This window comes from Saccostrea cucullata, unplaced genomic scaffold (assembly GCF_032062105.1).
Source record: "Saccostrea cucullata isolate Sc308-1 unplaced genomic scaffold, CSIRO_AGI_Scuc_v1 ctg217, whole genome shotgun sequence".
Taxonomy (NCBI): domain Eukaryota; kingdom Metazoa; phylum Mollusca; class Bivalvia; order Ostreida; family Ostreidae; genus Saccostrea; species Saccostrea cuccullata.
The window spans coordinates 465,392-485,000 of NW_026936638.1; the positions used below are offsets into that span (position 1 = coordinate 465,392).

Below are 19,609 nucleotides of genomic sequence, written 5' to 3' on the forward strand. Positions count from 1 at the left end.
TAAAAATCTTCTTCTCAAGAATGACAAAGCCATAATTCATCATATTTATATGGAAGCATGCTCAGGTAGTGTAGATTCAAGTTTGTTCAAATCATGACCCTCGGGGGTAGGGCGGGGCCAAAATGGCTGACCAAATTTTTACATAGAAATATATAGGAAAATTCTTTAAACATCTTCTTCTCAAGAATGACAAAGCCATAATTCATCATATTTATATGGAAGCATGCTCAAGTAGTGTAGATTCAAATTTGTTCAAATCATGACCCCCCCGGGTAGGGCGGGGCCAAATGGCCGACCAAAGTTTTTAAAGATATATTATAGGAAAATTCTTTAAAAATCATTTTCTAAAAAATAGCAAATACATGATTGGTCATGGGACTACTTTTGGATTTAAACTTTACAATAAAAAGCCTTTTTCTACTTTTTCCTACCCTTAGTGCTCAGGTGAGCGATGTGGCCCATGGGCCTCTTGTTTCTACTTTTTTATTGCCCCCAAAACATGATGAGGCAGCTTTTTACATTGTACAAAACCTCATTTGTTGTTTTTATTTTATTGATTTAGCAATAAAAAGGGTCAATGAGGCACCCTTGGAAGAGATGAGGGAGCTCCTGAGAACCAAGAAATTAATTTTTTATGGCCATAGGTTGAGGAATATAACAAATAATCAAGATTTGTAATTTTTCCAAAGGACATTGGTACAGTCATCCCAGGATATATATTGAATGAAATTTGTCAGGGCTCTAATGGAAACATATTGACTTAGAACCCCTGGAATTGTGAGGATGGTTGGGTTAGAGTGGAAAACTTTTTAAAATGTTGCTATTTAAGAAAATTGATGCCATTTTGCATAAAGACACATAACAATGGTAGATTTGATCTTTAACTTTATTGCTATATCACTGACAGTAACTCTCCCCTTTTATGGAAAATCACCACAATAACAAATTATCAAATACTTATGATATTATTAGAAAACAGAACAGTATCATTGTAGAAGTGTGCCATGGCTAATACATTCCAAATGCCCATTAGTACCGTTATCAAAACAAGAATATGAAAGGCAATGGAATGAACAAACTTTAGAATATAATGAGGGAAACAGAGCTGATAGAAATGTCCATTGTGTTAATTTTTCATCTGAATGTAAAATGTTTCTTTGCTTATTAATTTAAATAAGACATTTTTCATTTTTTAAAATTCATGAATTTTTTTTTGGATTTCACTTTAACTTATATTTAGACATATTCATTTCACCTAGGGATATAACTGATTGGTGTATCCTATATCAAGAATAGACCAATTTGTGGTAATTATATTTTCACATAAATGTGTTCTTACAGTCAGTTTTATATTCAAACAAGATGCTGTAATTATGTTTCACTTCACTAGTCAGAGCAACAAAAAGGGGAGATAAATCAGTGATAAAACATACTTAATTTCCTTCAAACAATATAACAATATTCTCTAAACATGTATCATCGTTGCAAAAGTTACACGTTTATTACACTCACATAAACACATTCATCTGTCCTAAAATATACTAGCACTTATATACAAGTATAAGTTATATACAACAGGTATGATCAATTGTGATAAGAGACTTGTTCACACATAAAACTAATACCAAACAAAATGAATGTGCATTAGATGAACCTTAACTTTCTTGATGAAAATTGGGGAAAAAAATGAATGAAAGAATATAATTTCAGCATTAATAAAATCCTTTCTCATTTATTATTTATTTAAATTGAAAGGCTATATAGATGACTTGAAAAGGGTCATTTGTTTTGTAAACCATTCAATTAATGGAAAAAAAAAAATATCAGGGATGTTATAAAAAGAAATATTAGAGTACCACAAAATTGATATAATTAGCACCAACTAAACATATTTCCTTAAGGATCTATGTTTCATAAAATAAGAATTGATAATTTTAACATTTGAATTTCTTCCAAACTTTGCGTTCTGAGAAGAAATTTGTGAAATCTATTATTTAAATGGAGGATTCACTGTTTGTTATTAACAGAACTGTTAAATGCCAAAAAAGTGACTGCATCAATAATAATTTTACATTTATATGCATGATACTGATTTTATATTTAATTATATTTTTTTTCTACTGCTTTTGTTTAGTTGTCACCAGTGCATGGTACATAATTTGCATGTTATCTTTTTCCGCCTTTAGATCTTGAAAAGTTTTAGTACAACAATATAGGTATACCCTTTCGTTTAGTAAAAATCCACATCGAAATTTTTTGCATAAATTGAAAATCATTGTTATAACTTCCAACCTTTGTTGATAATATATATTGAAACAGATATATCTTTATTTCAATAAAATTTTATGTGAAGAAAAAATCAGATTTGTAAAAAAAAAACAATTAAATTAATAAAAACGGCTTGAAAGATTATTTCCTTTACTTATAAGTATTCATTTTGGTTTAAGTATCTAGTATGTAGTACTATTTTGGTCCCTAAAATCATATAAATTAATTGTTTGGCAATGATTTAACATATGAATGACAGTGTCCATTTTCGTTGTGCAATTATTTCAGCATTTTGATGGCATATAATACTTTATTTAAGGTACAATGAAGCATTTTTTAGAATGAAGCACATTTTTTTGAAACGGAATAACTACTTTCTTCATCCATTAACTTATGTATTTTCTAAATACCAGATATGGAAAATTGTTTTGATAGTCAAACATGTAATTCAAAATTAAATTTTGTGAAGTATTCATGCATATGTAAATTCATGCAAATTTTATTCACATTTTCACATAAATAGATTTACCCGGTATATTGACGGTATCTATACCTGCTATGTCAGCTTGTCCCAAATGTTTTAATGCCCCAGAACACAAAATAAAGTAGCACCACAAAACAGTCTATTTCTATACCTGAAAAAATAATCACAAGCCCAGGACGAACATACATGTATGTCATTTATATATGTACAAAAATCTAGTATAGATAATATCTATATACCTGTATGTAAGTCTCTTCTGAACATGAAAAATTTACACGAAGGTTTGATATGTTAAAAGCAAAAATATATTATTTTTTAGATAATGTAATAAAACGTGAAAATTAAACAAATTCTTTAATCCCATATGTGTTCTTTTGAGTTTTTCCCCTTCGAAACTATCATGAAAATTTACAGTTGAGCATCATTTTGCAAGGTATTTGAAATCATATAACACTGTACATTATGGTGAATTTGGTTTTTGTTATAGCTTAAATTATCACAGATATTTGAAATTATACATACAATGAAAAAAATGATCAGAAAGAAAAAAAAAGCTTATCATGAGGATGTAACCGATCTATAAATAATAATGTGGCTGCAAAATTAATACTTGGTCGACCTTTACTATTATGGCTTTAACCTGCAAAGGGAAGAATATTTTAAAGGAAAGTAGAAGATATCGACTAAAATGGCTCAATTCCTCAAAGCTTTGTAAGCATGATTGCTGTTTGAGAGCAGCATTGTGAATTTGTTGTCCAGCATAAACATAAAACTAAATCTGGACCTTTTCCGGTCAATAATTGGAAGCCGATTTAAGTCAATCACACAGTCAGCTTAGAAATCACGTTCTGGTCAAACGGCTACTTTTCTTATCTCCAACCGTTTACGGCTCTGCAATTGAGTAAATATGCACGAAGTGAGAGAAAAAAAAACCCTGCTATGGTATTATTCTGAAAAAGTCAATATACTATATATATGTATCAAAATATACTCAAAACACACAGAATTATTTCTAGAAAATGGGTAGGGAAAATTGTATGAAAACATATGATCAAGAATAAAAAGTTTCCACATATACGAAACACACAAAAATTATTATCTGGCTTATCATCAAACCAGTTTTTTTTTTTAATTTAGTAGTATATTCAGCAGTTAAGTGTGTAAAATTCCTTAAAACCATACAGCAAGTAGCATACAGGTAGCAATAACAGACACAAAAGGTGTGCAAAGCAGTAACAGCCAATCGGGATAAAGTTCTTTGGACAATAGGGAAGCCATTTTGAGTGCTGAATGATGGGTGTTGAATTGTGCAATAACATGTTCCATGCAAGCTCACTGTCCACCCAGATTTAAACTCGGTAACTTTGGTATAATGGATCTAGTCTGTCAGAAACAAAAGGACAATTAACAATACACAGTATTAGTAATAACAAGAACAGTTAGTAGAGAAATGGATGCCTCCTCATGCACACAAATAAAATCAATTATCATTAAAGGCAAGTACACCTAGCTATATCTTGATGTTCATCCTCTGTAAAAGATTTGGTCCATGCATGTTTACAAAAGCCAAATGCAGCAGAATTTTCATTTAACATTAAATATCAATGCTTTACTCCTTAAAAGTGCATGATTATAAATACTTATCTGGAGATCATCCATTAAACTCTTCTTATAGTTAGTAAAAAGTAGTAATGTACTAGGACAAATGTTAATACAATATATGTAGTTCTAAAAATACATCTTTTAAATCAGATCCAAATGTGTTCCCAATGAGGACTGTGTATAACCCCTACCTCACGCAGAAAAATGTACAATATTTGCAAAGCATGCCATAAAAAAGAAGGAAAAAAATAGAAAAAGAAAGGTAAATAAAAAGTAATTCTCAATAATCAAAACATTTCTTCTTCAATCAATCTATGAAGACATGCAGGGTTTCTTTCTGATATTCTGAACAATAGAAAAGACTTCAATTTAGTTTTTTACCAATATTCTTTGGAAGCATATTGTTCCAATAAATATTGAATTCATCTCAGTTATCTAGAACTTTTCAGGGACACGGTCATCATACTGTACTTTATAGTGTGTTAATTAATGGTCAACTGTATTTATATATAGTCAGAGCAGAAACTGAGGGAAAAAGACAGAATTAATACAGCTAGTTTGCAGGCATTCAACATACAGATATTCATTAAGCAAATTTTGACCACAGAAATGCTCATGCATATTACTTTACTGCTGAATACAATCTTAGAATGTTACTCATTTATCATTAAAGAAACGATAAGCTGAAAAGCTTATTTCAATTCAAATTATTTTTGCAAAAAAATATATATACATATAAGCTTTACGAAGGCAAGTGCTACATGAAGTATGTACTTCCGTCAATAATTATTGTCTAACATACATTAATCTCTTTACCTGATAAATAGTTGTAAATAAAGTCTTTTCTAGATAAGTGAAACTGTACTATTTTTGCAAAACCTTGTGCAAGTAAAAAAAAACTGCATGATTATAGATGGAAGAGAATATAAAAAGTCCTTGCTGCCAATTTGCTTAAAATATCCAAAATCTGTTTCATAATTACATGTGGCACATTAAATTATTTTTATTAATTGCTGATGTCTCTTTTTGGAATCTATGAATTAATTAATTTGTAACTGCATGTAGAAAAAAATACTGGTATATCATGAGACAAAAATGCAGATACCCAGTACATGTATCTGTGGATTTTTATAACATTTTTTTATCCACCTGCAATCTGTGATTCAATTTTGAAATATGGGTATTTTCCCCTGTTTGTTAAAAAGATATTTATACAAAAAAAGACTGTCACAATGTTTAAAGTCAGCTTCATGTATTGCTCTACAAATAGATGATTTAGTAATAAAACTGCAATTTAGTAGAGAATACTTTTTTGGTTTTCTCAAAAGATGCCTTTAAAAAATTATCATCTTTTTTTTTCGTCATGATAGACCATGTTTATTCGGCTTCAAAATTTAATGTTATGCTAATACTCCAAAATATTTTTTCATGTCAATTTTCTTTGTGCTCCTCATAAACACTGGACATGTATATGAATACCGGGTACATGTAATTTTCTTTCTAATGCAAACCACAGCAAGAATTTATCAGAAAAAAAGAGGTTAAGGATAAATTACTGTCTTTAGAACTTAGACAAAATAGCTATAAGAAAGTGGAGGGTGTAAATTTGTAATAAGTTTAAAAATTTGGTAAGATTTGGAATTTTGAAAGCTTAGAATATGTATAGTTATTAGACAACAGTAGGTTTATGCTTAAAAACAATACAGTGCTTTTGCTATTGGCACATCTATAACTAAAATGTAAGAACCGACCTTCATACGAACAAGCTGCAGATTAAAAATTAAATTATGATTAACCCAAAATATACATGTAATGTTAATTCTATGCATCTATTCTATACACTTATAATCTATCCTAAGTACAATTATATTACAATAGCAACTATTCTGAATTCAATAACTGGGCAAAATAATATGATAAAACCAGCACAAACTGAAATTTGTTCTTTTTAAGTAAATATTTAATTTTTTGTCATCTCTAAAACATAACAGAGGTTAACAAGCATAAAGAATCACAAGAAGCCTATATATGTGGGCTTAGTAAGTAGTGGGCAGTCCCTTTATTGGATAAATAATTCATATTGGCTCATACCAAAATACTTTTTGTAGAAAATAGACACATTTGAGTAAAAATACGTACTGGTCAACAACTCTCAACTAATGCTGAAAGAGAGACACTTGTTCACAGCCTTGATTTTTTATTTATTCAAAGTAATATACAGTCTACTCTTATTATATTGAATTCAATGGGACCAAAGAAAATAAAGCTTAAATACCCAAGGTTTCAAGATATCAAGGTCAAAATACACAGAGAACAAGTTCCTAGGGTTTCAATATCAATTCTGCATATCCAATGTTTTCAAGATACCAGTGTTCAAGATATTGAAGTTCAACTGTAGTTAATAAAAAAAAAGTTGAACTGTAAAACAAGTCCAACCTTTCCTCATTTTCACAAGCACTTGAACAGCACATACAATTAGAATTTTGAAATAATTTGAACAAACTTGTATCCATTCTGAATGTGTTGAATATCAGTTTGATCATTGAAAAAAAAAGAATTGAGATAAATTGAAAATATTACTATTTCAGAAACAAATGCAAGATTTGAGGTGAAATTTAGAAGTACATCTCTTCTGCAATATGTATCAATCTGCGACAATTAATTTTTGTGATCAAGGAAATATTTTCTACAAAAGAAAAAAATTATATTTCTCGCAAATAAAAGTTGGTTTACAGTATCAATAAGCTAAACAATACTTTCCAACTACAGTTCTCAACTTCCAAATCTTGAACATCAAATCCCAGGGATTTGTCAAAGTCAGCTGACAGTCCCATTTTTATTACTGATATGAATTTCAGCTTCAGTATCTCAAAATACTTGGATGTCTTAAGATTTATCAAAATAAGTCCCACCATATTTGAAGTACCAAGTTTAAGTTGTATTTCTGGTTTTTCTTTTTCAACCAGAGATGAATCATATTCAAATTAAAGATTGAATTTCTTTTTCGGAAGGAATATATTATTAAAATGCTGTCAATAAATACCTCTACAAGTTAATGAAACTAAAAATTAAAATATCACCTGCTTATTTCAAAGTTGTAAAAATATATGAAGAAATATAAATTAAAATTATTATCTTAAAATGTTTATAAATATATTTAAAAAAAAAAAAATCAATCATTTTAAACAAATATCACAATTTATAAGATTTAACAAAAAAAGGGAAGGAAACATTTATATGTATATACCAACTGAATCCAACACTAAATGAGATAACAGTGGCTAAAGGAAATAAAGCTTGTAAAATAGCACATATTATATTTTCATATGTTACTAAAAAGCAGGAATTTCACCTAAAATAAATTAAGAGCTAGCAATGATAAGCCGATTAAAGAACATTTTTTTGTTCATTAAAGAAAACAATTCATACATACATGTAATAGCTTCAAATAAAAGATAGATATAGTGAGTACTTAAAAATTATATTTAAAGGTTTTAATCACAACAGAATGGATTACAACATAGAGGAACGAAAAAAAACAACATGAGGTAATGTTAAATTATAAACTCTTCTTATTATCAAAGTTTTAAAATACAAAAATATCTAAAATATTTTTCATACAAATGTATCAAATTTAAAATATATGCCATCTTATGTGGCTTATCTAACTTCAATGGGTCAATCTGTTCAACTTATACAAACAGATTAACCATAAGTCCAAAATCAGAGAATATATATATATAGGAATTTCAAATCTTACTGAAAATGAAACTTTTTTTTATATTCACTGAAAAGTAAAATTTTAAAGTAGATCAAAATAAGATATCATAATGCTCTTTTTTTATGTGCGTGCTAAAATTCTGTCCCTTTCAAAAAACAAATTGGATACAGGACTTGACAATTTTGAAGAAAAAGACTCTCATATGCACTGCAAGTTTTACCAAACCAAACTGCAGTTGGCTAATAGCCATTAAATTTGCCTTTCTGTTTCTCTAATATTTCTCATATATCATTATTTATTTTCATTACCATGCCCATACATTGTTCATAATTTTGATATTTTCGTTATCAGTTTTCACTATGAAATTATAATTATTGTGTTATATGCAATATGGTACGTAGAAAAATTGAAAAAAAAAAAAATGATGTTAATGCAGAATTACCCTCAAAATTGCATTTTGTCATGATACAAGACATATTATATTGGTACAACTGAATAAAAAAAAGAAGACGACAATATTGAACACTGATTTGCCGATTTGGCAAACTGGAAGGCACATGCTGTACCACAGCATTACGTACGTATCAGCAGGCATGAGGGGGGACATGTAATCACTGACTCACGAATGTTTGAAGGCTGAAAAGTTGCTTGCAATGGCAGGCAAGAGTCTTACTTTTTTCCGTGTGCCACTGAGGAATTCCTTATATTGGTCAGATCTTAGATAACGACTATAGCTGTCACTTTTCATTAATTTAAATATATGGTCCTGAAACAAGAAATGACGAAAAATATTAGTAGAATTTTGAAATGTTAACACTCACGCATGTCCCAATAATTCAGAAAGCTAATAGTGGCCTCTCTTATTATGATTCGGACAGTTCTACTTACAAATGCAATATTAAATTTCACTTTAACTTTCTTTGAAAACAATCATTTTAGAAAACAAAAAATTTTTCAATTTTTAAGTTACATTACAAAATCACCAACATGTACCAACAAATTCAAAGGAACCAATATAAAGGTGCTACATTGTTCGGCTGTAAAATTGGTTATTAATACATTCAAATCGCACTACCTGAGCTTCATCAAAAACGTATCTCGTTGGGTTAACTTCCATCCGGTTCCTCACAAGTTCTGTGATGGTTCCGTCAACATTAACTGGATTATGTGCACCAGGTGCCAGAAATTCCCTAAAATAATCCACAATAATTAGTTCCAATCAGACTGCCTTGTCAATTATGTAAATGTAATTAGGCCCGCTGTATCAGTTTCTCTGTTCTAATGATTCTATGTAGAACTAGGAGAAGAGTAATTACTTTTTTGACATTTTTTAGGTGACAAAAATAAAAATACCAGGCATATTTGGGAAGTTTGAAAGAATGTGATGTACTTCTTGAACAAATGAGCAGCAGTTTACTGGAAAATCCTCTTTTTCAAATGTCCCTCATACATCAATTTGTCATAAAATACCCAAAATACATGTACTTACGTAAATATTTCGTGTACTTTGCGGTGTACTTCCCTGATAGGTAAACCTTTCAATTCTTTACAAGCCAACCAAAATCTGTTAAAGGAATTCAACTTATCTTAACATTAAACAGATATAAGTAAATTACATATCTTTAACAATTAATATCCATATATTTCTATACAATCATGTCAGTACTTCTGAAAAAATCTGATTAATAACTAAGAAGTCAAATTATTCTGATAAAAGAATGAATCATAAAAATGCCAAAATAAATATCTAATAGTTTTCATTTGACATTTATACAGTCACTTACTTGAGATTTTCTCCACTAAATTCCTTGTCTAAAAATTTACTAAACTGGTCCTTTCCAGCAGGGTCTTTGAGTAATTCTTCTACAGTGAAAGCCCATCGCTTTACCCTCCGCTGGGGGATATCTCGGGGATTTCTGAGGGGAAAATGCAAGTTTTTACAATGGGGTGAGCAAACAACTTTAACTTCTTTGAAACTTAAAGAAAAGTTGCATATATCCCTATAGTCCACATTTTTTTACTCTTATTCCTTTAGAATACATCTGTCTTAATTTGCAACTAGAAACATATCACGACTCAATGAGTAACATAAGCTGCATTAAAAAATCTTATTTTAATTGAAACCTGTAATATAACTTAGTTTATATCTCATGATTAACAAAATGTAGTTTTAAAGCAATTGCATGCAATGTCAAGAATATGAAAGGAAAAAAAACCCCATCTGCTTGAATTTATTTTGCTGTTGGTTTATCCATGTTAATATAAACATTTGTATATATAACCAATTAAATATGGTACATCTTTGTGTATGTTGTTTTACTTACAGAGTTTTTTCCTGCTCCCAGAAATCTGTGCTGTCAGATATCCAGGGGTTAGACGGGTCGGGAGCAGTTATAAAAGCATCAAATTCTGCAAACTGCTCATAATACGCTAAATAACTGAAATACAAAAATACAACAAAGTTATTGTTATTTCTTTTTAAAGTTGACAACAGACAGACAAACAGGACAAAAACAATATACGCCCCCAATCTATTGATCCGGAGGCATAAAAAGGCCCTCTGTCGCTCTTGCTCTTTATCAGCGAAAGTTTGGACAACATAGTAACTTAAAGAATTAAGAATGAAATCACCATATCCTCATTCCTTTATACTCCTTACCTTTCAGTAACTTTTGATATTTTAACTCTTCTTTTTTCTAGTTTTTTCCTTAATAGACTTATCTAAAATATGAAAGAAAAGTAATTTATAACCAAAAACTAGAAAATAAATAAATAAAAATACATGTATGTCTCTTAAAGTTAAGTGTGCATAGGATACATGTACTTTTACAAATGCATTATTTAATCTTTTAACAAATGAAGTAGGGGATGTCAGGGACTACAAATGGATGCTATAATTACAAAGTACCATTCCTTCAATAGAACTAGATGGAGGCTAGCTGCCACAATGCTTACATGAATCTGAACTTGAATCAATATTGCATACAGATGCTTAATTCCCTATTATACATGTAGCCCTGCCCTTGCTGCATGCCATCACATTTACAAAACTGTACAAAAATTATGTGAAAATTCTTCATTTTTGATTTATCACTACCCTGCCATCTTATATGATATTCAGTGGAATCTTGATAATCTTGATAATCTTGATAATTCCGATGCCAATAATCAGGATACATGTACTTTTTGTTGGGAACATAAATTTACATACACCAACTACCAAACATTGAAATCCAGACAGTTCAATGCAGGTGTCTAGCTGCACATAAATTGTCTTTTCTGGCTTTATGGACAATGAGTAGAAGATGATTTTTCTTATCTCTTGCTGAAAAAGGTTGGGACCTTCCATCTGCACAAACATAACCTTTTTCACTAAAGGGTGCTTTATGGCACATTTGGTTGAAATTTACCAAGCACACACTAAAGTTCTTGTGGATATAAAAGGTTAAAAACAACAGGCTACAGACAGCTGACAAATCATGGAAAAAAATTTCCGAAAAACTAATAGAAGAGCTTAAAAAGGTTAAGAAATGAATCTAATAGCTCTCAAGTTTTACTGTTTAACCTAGGTTGGGACAGTTTATGCTTTCTAAACTGTATCCTTATAATTTAATGTTCTATGAAACATTTAAGTAGACAATAAGACAATTTCTCATTAAAAAATGCCTTAAGTTGAGCACATTTTAAAAGTAACGTAAAACCTGGCAGGTATGTTCTTGACGTAAGTTTTCGTGACATAGGCAACATGTTGTATGATATACCGGTAATCAAATTTTGCATTCAATCAAATGGCCTGTTACAACCAAAATTAAATTATAAGAAGATAAAGAAATATAACTGGTTCTTACATCATGTCGTATATTGTCACATGGATTACATAAATCAGCTTCCGATATGCTGGGACTTATTCTGCCTCCAGGCACTGCATAATTTGGCTAAAAAAATATGACTAATCAAAATATTTCATTCAGTTTTTTAGCATTTATGGTTCAAAAGTAGGAAATCATTATAATACAAAATATCAACTGAAGGATAAATATTTTTAAAAGTATGAAAAAAAAAAAAATCAAGAAAGTACTTTATACATTGATGTTTGCATTCCAGAAAACTGCAAGAGTAGATGGCATTTAACACAATTATATTTAATGAACTAAAAAGTGCATATTCAGATTACAAGTGAAAAATAAATAAAGAGAAAGAGCCATAAAATCAAGCAAATATTTAAAAAAAAAATATAAGTATAGTATTCAATAAATAAAGAATTCACCAAATAAGATTGAAAGATAAGCCACTAATACAGAGATACATGTACTCTAATTAGATTACCAGTACATAAATATCTTTTTCAGTGATTATCTATAGATGTATTTCATTATATCATGATGTACTTGTTTCCCTTGCAATAAAAAATATGACTACTTTTTATAATCATTATACGTTTATAGATTTAAGGGAAAAACTCTGAAGAAATCCTGATGTACTGGTCCCCCCTCTCTTTTTTCTGCTGTAACTGAAAACATCATGATAAAATGAGATGTGAAAACAAGTCGTTTCTATACCAGATCTACAGAAGTGGTCATGCCTCAGTCTGAAGTCAGGTCTGCTTGGCGGGCACCATGCACTTACCATGCTACTTACGCGAATCATCTTGGTGTGTCGATTCATTCGACATGCTTTCTTAATGTCTACTTCAGTTGTATTTACACAACCTGGCTACAAAAAAAAATGTATAATCAAAGTACTGAGAACAGGAAAAGGTTATTTACCACATAATCACTTTGTCTGCTAGATATTCAGAAGTGAAAAAGGTTTTTAGAAGAAGTATGTTGATATCTTTGTTGTATCCAGCATCTGAAAAATGTCTAGTAGTGTTCTTAAGAAAAATGTATACAAGTGAACAATAACAAATAATGGGCACATTTCAGTTCAGGTAAGCTAAAACTCAAAGTTATCTCAAAGCAATGTGGTTTCCCTTTATTATTATACATATACAATGAATGTAAAGTAAAACACTGAATGCAGATGTGAGGTAACCTACCACTGGTCTGTGGACATCCCAGAAGGCCCGCTCCTGACTGTCCAATACCTTCCTCTCCAGTTTATCTCTCTTCTTGTCCACTCTAACAGGAAAATCATAAAATAACAAAAATCACTCAATATTACTGTGGCCAAAGCCAAGATGACAAAAAAAATATGATGCCTGCCCAGTTTTTACGACAATTTTGGAAACCTTAATCTGTGATATTGTAATACAACTAGAGCAAAGCTCGTTGCAAAGCAACGAGTAGGTCTTCCGTCCTGTTTGACCGGAAGTAGCTTTCATTTTTAACAAAAATGAGAAATAACGCCCAAAAATGCTTTGAATCCTCTAAAGCTATGTTAATTAATGAAAAATAAGCCATTTTTTGCTACTTCCGGTCTAACCGGAAGTGACGACGACGCATGGAAAATTAATTTTTAAGCTCCCAGAGACATATGTTACCCAAAAACTTGTCCAAAACGGCAAAAATACGCGTTTTCCGACTACTTCCGGTTTGGCCGGAAGTGACGACGCTGAACGTATTTTGACGACTCTATTAGATTAAGCTTGACATTTTCAACAACTTTGCTTCTTTGATGTATAACAAATTCTCAATACTTTTTGAGATATCTGGAAAAAACTTTTGGCCCCTTAGATCCCTTAATTTAGGGGTCAGCCCTTTTTTCAACATATCATTTGAAAGATCTTCTAATTCTGCACAAATGATGTTCTATATATTTTAACAAAATATTTTTAGTTTAGAAGATAAAAAGCAAAATATGAGTAATTTTTGGCTCTTTTAAGCGTTCTAATTTTTGACCCCTATATAGTGCCATTTTGAATAGAGAAATCGAAAAACAAAAACCGATGTGCACAACTTCAATCCTTCTATTATCTAAAATCAGTAGAATTTCTGCTCCAGCTTTAGCCGTCTCTGAGCCTTTGTCTGGAAACGAAAGCCTATAAATTTTCATTTAAAGGGAAATAACTCAAAACTGGAAGTGACTTTTTGAAATTCTAGTCAGCAATCTGATAGAGTTTATAAACGTCCATAACCTCTGAAAATTTGAGCGAAATCCGTTGAGAAATGAGTGAGATATGAGGCCTCAAAGTTGCGGTCTAGGAAGCAGAAGAAAAAAAAGAATAATAATCTTTACCAACAGAATCAGTAGAAGGTCTTCCATTGGAAACGGAAGACCTTAATTATTTATCTCAGTGTAGTCTACACATGCCAAGTTATATGAAAATCAGAGCAGACTGAAGGAAGAGTAGTGCTTTGAAAGTATTTCACAGAAATTTCTATTTTTAGTAACAATGTCAACACTATATAATTCACTGATATAAAAAAATATATAGAATTATGTATCCAAAAGTTGTCTACTAGTGTCCCAAGTAATGTTGAAACTAGACCAAAACTGTAAGAGTAGTAGTGTTTTGAATGTTTCACAGAAATTTCTTATTTTTGGTAACCATGGCAACACAATTCATTGCAATCACCATTCATTGCAATCAAAAAAGATTAAAAGAATTAAGTACCATAGGGAAGTCTACTTTTGAACCAAGTTTTATTAAAATCAGGCCAAAAATGTAGGAGCTGTGGTTTAAATGTATTTCACAGAATTTTCTATCTTGAGTAACCATGGCAATGCCATTCATTAAAAGAAGCATCTATCATTTGCAAAATGAGGCATATTATGTTTATATTTAATATACAGTATATGGAAAAAGTTTCCCCCAATTTTATGCTAACATTTTTTTTTATTCACTGTTGTCCTATGCACTAAGATTCCAAGAAAGTTTGTAACTCTGACCGAAATTTATGTGCTCTAGCTATTTTACATTGTCCTCATGCAGCATGTTTAATGTGGTTTTGATTAAACTTGATGAGTTGGTGTTTTATATTCTGGAGAATATTCTACTAGTTTGGATTAACATGAGATACATTGCAACAGTCACTTGTATATCAGGCTAGCCTTACAGTACTTAGGTTAACTGTACCCATAGTGCCTAGCTACTGCAAAACACACAATAAACTCCCAGGAAGATTAAATTATCTTTTTAGCACAAATTTTTACCACCTTGATCTTTAATAAACAATATGAGACCTTTAGGGAAGTTAATTAATAAACAGTTTTAATTATTGATTATCAATCATGCATCCTTAATTCTCCAATAATAAATTAAGGTTTTAGTTCTTTAATTAAAACAAAAATTACCATATGCAAGGTTGTCTGATCAAGAGTTTTCAGCTAATTAATAATTCACAGTTTTACTTTCTAATAGGTAGCTTTTTAATTCTATGGCATTCACAATTTGTTTTGCTCATTAAGTGCATCGAGCTCTAGTCAAGCATCGTGCACAAATAGCCATCTTCGAAACAACACTACTCATAATTCTACTGACCAATCAGAAACCACCGATCCATAACGGAGACAATCATATTTAAATTGTGTGGGCCCTGTATCAATACATATATCATGAACACCCTGGATTACAGAGTACAGAAGATCTTTAAGAAGACTATAGCGCTAGTCCTCCTCATTTACAGATACACCCACACGAAGATTCCATTGGCTTACTTGGCCTGGGCTTCTGCTTGCATATAGATGAACTCCCATTTTCTGGAGAACATCTTCTGAAGTCTGGCCAAGTTTTCTGCCTCGTAATCGGCCAGCTCCAATCTCTGTTTGTTTTGCATTGTTCTCTTGCATAAGTAAACAGCTACAAAAGACAAAAATAGGAACTGGACATTAAAAACATGTCACAGATATACCCTGCTAATACTATTTCATATTGCACCTAATATCACAATTTCAGTCTTTCATGGTAGTGCAAGTGTACTGGAACATTATGTAGATGTGATTTCCTGTACATAATACAGATTTTGAAAAGAAACATGAGTTTGCCAGATACATGTATTTAGTTGCCTGATAAAATTTAGAACTATATCAAACAAATTGTTCAGCAGATACTGAACCAAAAATTTGAAGAGGAAAATATTACTTACCGGTACATTGCTTACATTGCTTATTGAAATTTATGCAATTCAAAGCATTTTATGATTTGCCAGTATACAGGAACTCATCATAATGTACGTGCTTACATACAAATCATTACAACAGTGTCAAATGTTAATCTATTGTTTTCCCACAAATGTGTCTATGATCTTTTTGGTCGTCTGGCAGATTTTTGTTATTAGGTATTTTTATAATTCTCTTTACTCTACTGTTAATAATGTCTGTAGTTTTGTATACTCTTTTACAATATCCATTACTGATAGTGCACATGAACTGGTGCATGTAAGTCATCACGTATATCAAGTTGCTGTAATTTATGGAAGAGCAAGCATATATTATACTGCTACTTAAGCATATATATACATATATGTACTAAAAAAGGGTTTACATATCATGACATGAATGCCCATTTCATTACATTTTATAGGTACTCAATTCCCAACAGGCACAGTGCAGTAAGCATACTATTTAGAACTAAAAAAGTTTGGAGGTAAATACAGTAAAATTTGTTTAATATGAACATGGATATTGCAAATTTAGGGATATAGCAAAATTATTTTGGATGCCCAGCAATATAAAGAAGAAAGAAGGGTAAGAGCCAAAATCGGCCCTGTCCCTAAATCCAATGAAATTGTTCTTGAAACATGTCTAGAGTATGACCACTTCCTAATTCATTTTAATTTTTTTATCATTATCTCAAACCATTTCTCCAAGAGAGCTCTTTAAATATAGGGAGTTTTATTTAGATAATAAAATCATTGGGTATTTTTTTGTGGAACAATTATTTTAGGGTTTTCACAATTTTTTCTTATGTTACACATGATGAGTAGTGTAATAAATATAATTTGTGAAAAAAATGACCAACAAGCCCCGGGGTTATATATATGGGGGGGGGGGGTCTTTTCCACAAGTACCTGTGTGCATTGATTCTGATATTCAAATTTAGATATAAGTATGACAAAATCATGAGACATCTGCAAAGTAATCTGAAAGATCCTAAAATGCCTTTAAGGGAAATATTTGACAGAGATCCTGTGATTCATATAGAAAAATGTTTGACAGCAAATCTATGACTCTAAATTCCCCTTTGATAACATCCCAATATCTTTGAATAAACAGGAAGTATGTTCATTTAATGTCCCTTAGAGAATTTTTCAATCACATAGGGATGCCACCTTTTGCAATAGAGGGTTGCCAACATAACACCTATACTAGGCACTTGAGGCTTTTGAGCAGTGAGGGATCTTTTTTGAGAAAATATTAATCCAGATAAAATACTCCCGTAAAGAAACATATATATATATAGATATAAAGAGATCCTCAGATCCTTATAGAAGTAAAATGAAACATATTCTGGCTGATAAACTAGACACACAACTTATAGATACCTATAAAAGCAACATACCATAATCTGTATTTTCTGGTTCTCCACATCTAGATGGCCAAAAACAGGGTGTCTGAAAAGAAAAAATAACCATTATATAACTAAACAGTATGTGATTAATTTGATTTATTATAGCTGCATGGTCTGTATTTCTTCTACAAAGAAGCAAAATCATTTCTTACATGCAAAGTGGACCATTTCAAACTACAGCTTCATGCAAACACTTTCAAAAAGCAGTGATTGCATGACACATTATACAGACACATTCCCTGTTCCAAACTCATTCTGGCTAATGGGTTAATAACTTGAGGAAAAAACCTGATTTTACACAACAACAAAAATCTTTAATATCAGTATGCTTTTACTTCCTCTGACCTGTCATTTTTAGGAAAAAAAGGAAAAAAAATATTCTGCATTTCTTTCATTTCTAAAACACTTTGATCCATTTATTAGGAAGATAACCATTGGGCTTCATTTAAACTATAAAAGTACTACTGTACTCCAAAAGGTTCCAGACCAATTGATGAATCTGGGATTGCTCAAAATTGGAAAAAATAAATAAAGATAAAAAAATATACAATGAAAAGTTGCCAACATCAGACACATTGACAACAGAGACAAAGGCAAGAAAAACTTGAGTGGGAAATTAAGCTTTGAGTTTAAGGCCCAGATGAACTTAAGCTTAACAAAATTTTCATCATATAAACCCCCTTCCAAAGAAGAATGTGAGGGATTCTTGGAAATAATTGGGAAAAACACTCTTGGCAAACTACCTTGGTCAATAATGATGGTGACAATTGACCAACAAAGCTAACACTTATGTTTTGAGCAATGTCGTGACCTGTTTATTTATGGAGAAGATTCACAGTTGCTACTTTTGCAATATCTTTGATCTAGATGATGGAAATTGTTAAAAGGGGACATGAAATGAGATGATATTGATATATTGATGGAAGTGATATGCAGGCTAAAGGCAGGTCTTTTAGACCCTAATGGAATCAATAGAGAACACTGTCAGGAAAATAGCTCCGACTTGATTATCTGTGGTCTCTGCTTATGACATATACTGTACTCCAAGTCTGATTGTTTCCCCAATTATACTGCAGAGAAAAAAGCAATGTTTTAGGGGGATGGGTGGGCAAAGCATATAATGCTGTGTTTGTTTATGGGCTTTTGATCACGAATGACCTACTCTGTCATGAACTTCTTGATTGCTAGAGGGAAATGGAGCAATGTTAATATCTAAACGAATGAGTAAATAACCACAAATGTAACATCAGATTTGAACTGAAGACAGTAAGCTTCACCCATTTTTTCCTTTTTTTTAATAATCCGCTTCTTTGAAACTTGACCAGAAATCTTGTCAGACAGCTCTGTTTAAAATCCAGCTGCTGTTGCATGGTGATAATACTTAAACAGGAATTTGGCTTTCCAATGTAATACTAGCTGCCCACATCAATATTCCTCCATTATAAATTTGTACTGAAATGATTTCTTTGCATGAAAGAATGTTGCTTTAAACAGATCAATCAGGTCTGTTAGCCAGCATTTCCTTGCTGTTTCTTTCTGGGTTTTATGTCCTGAATCTCTTACACTGTGCATAAGGGACTTTATGAACTCTGAAGAGGATTAGGGAAATCTTAACTGATAAAGTAAACAATTTGTTGCTGAAACTTATCAAGATATACAGTAAATGCACAATGATTTACTCATTAGTAACTTTTTTGCATTTTTTCCCATAAAACAGAGTAAAAGGATATTCCTTCCTCATCAACGTTAATTATCAGAATAAAGAATCCTATAATTACAAGAGGCCCAGGGGCCACAGCGCTCACCTGAGCACATCAGCTAGGAAAAAACACATATCAGACCGGACCTGAAATTTAACTTAAGTTGGGGGGGGGCTTGAATTTTAACCCCAAAGGGATCATAATTTGAACGAACTAGAATCTACATTACCTGAGGATGATTCCATACAAATATAACTAATCCTGGCTTTGAAGCACTTGAAAAGAAGATTTAACAAGAGGCCCAGGGGCCACAGCGCTCACCTGAGCACATCAGCTAGGAAAAAACACATATCAGATCAGAACTGAAAGTTAATTTAAGTTAC

The 19,609-nt window shown here is 31.3% G+C and overlaps 1 protein-coding gene across 7 annotated transcripts in view; it reads right to left on the minus strand.

Moving 5' to 3' along the window:
- Nucleotides 1–870: 870 nt before the first annotated feature.
- The window catches only part of LOC134246081 (regulator of G-protein signaling 7-like), a 44,107-nt gene continuing 25,368 nt past the window's right edge, over nt 871–19,609 (minus strand). For 4 of the 7 annotated variants that reach the window (XM_062728347.1, XM_062728346.1, XM_062728352.1 and 1 more), the window contains exons 5-16: nt 17,518–17,569; nt 15,675–15,816; nt 13,114–13,195; nt 12,702–12,788; nt 11,924–12,010; nt 10,735–10,796; nt 10,400–10,513; nt 9,860–9,991; nt 9,565–9,639; nt 9,151–9,265; nt 8,749–8,841; nt 871–6,120 (exon numbers count right to left, since the gene is read on the minus strand). In XM_062728347.1, coding sequence (XP_062584331.1) covers nt 6,046–6,120; nt 8,749–8,841; nt 9,151–9,265; nt 9,565–9,639; nt 9,860–9,991; nt 10,400–10,513; nt 10,735–10,796; nt 11,924–12,010; nt 12,702–12,788; nt 13,114–13,195; nt 15,675–15,816; nt 17,518–17,569 — 1,116 coding nt within the window. In that variant the 3' untranslated portion in view covers nt 871–6,045. The remainder of the gene's footprint in view (nt 6,121–8,748; nt 8,842–9,150; nt 9,266–9,564; nt 9,640–9,859; nt 9,992–10,399; nt 10,514–10,734; nt 10,797–11,923; nt 12,011–12,701; nt 12,789–13,113; nt 13,196–15,674; nt 15,817–17,517; nt 17,570–19,609) is intronic. The other 3 variants (XM_062728350.1, XM_062728348.1, XM_062728349.1) reach the window with 3 other exon arrangements.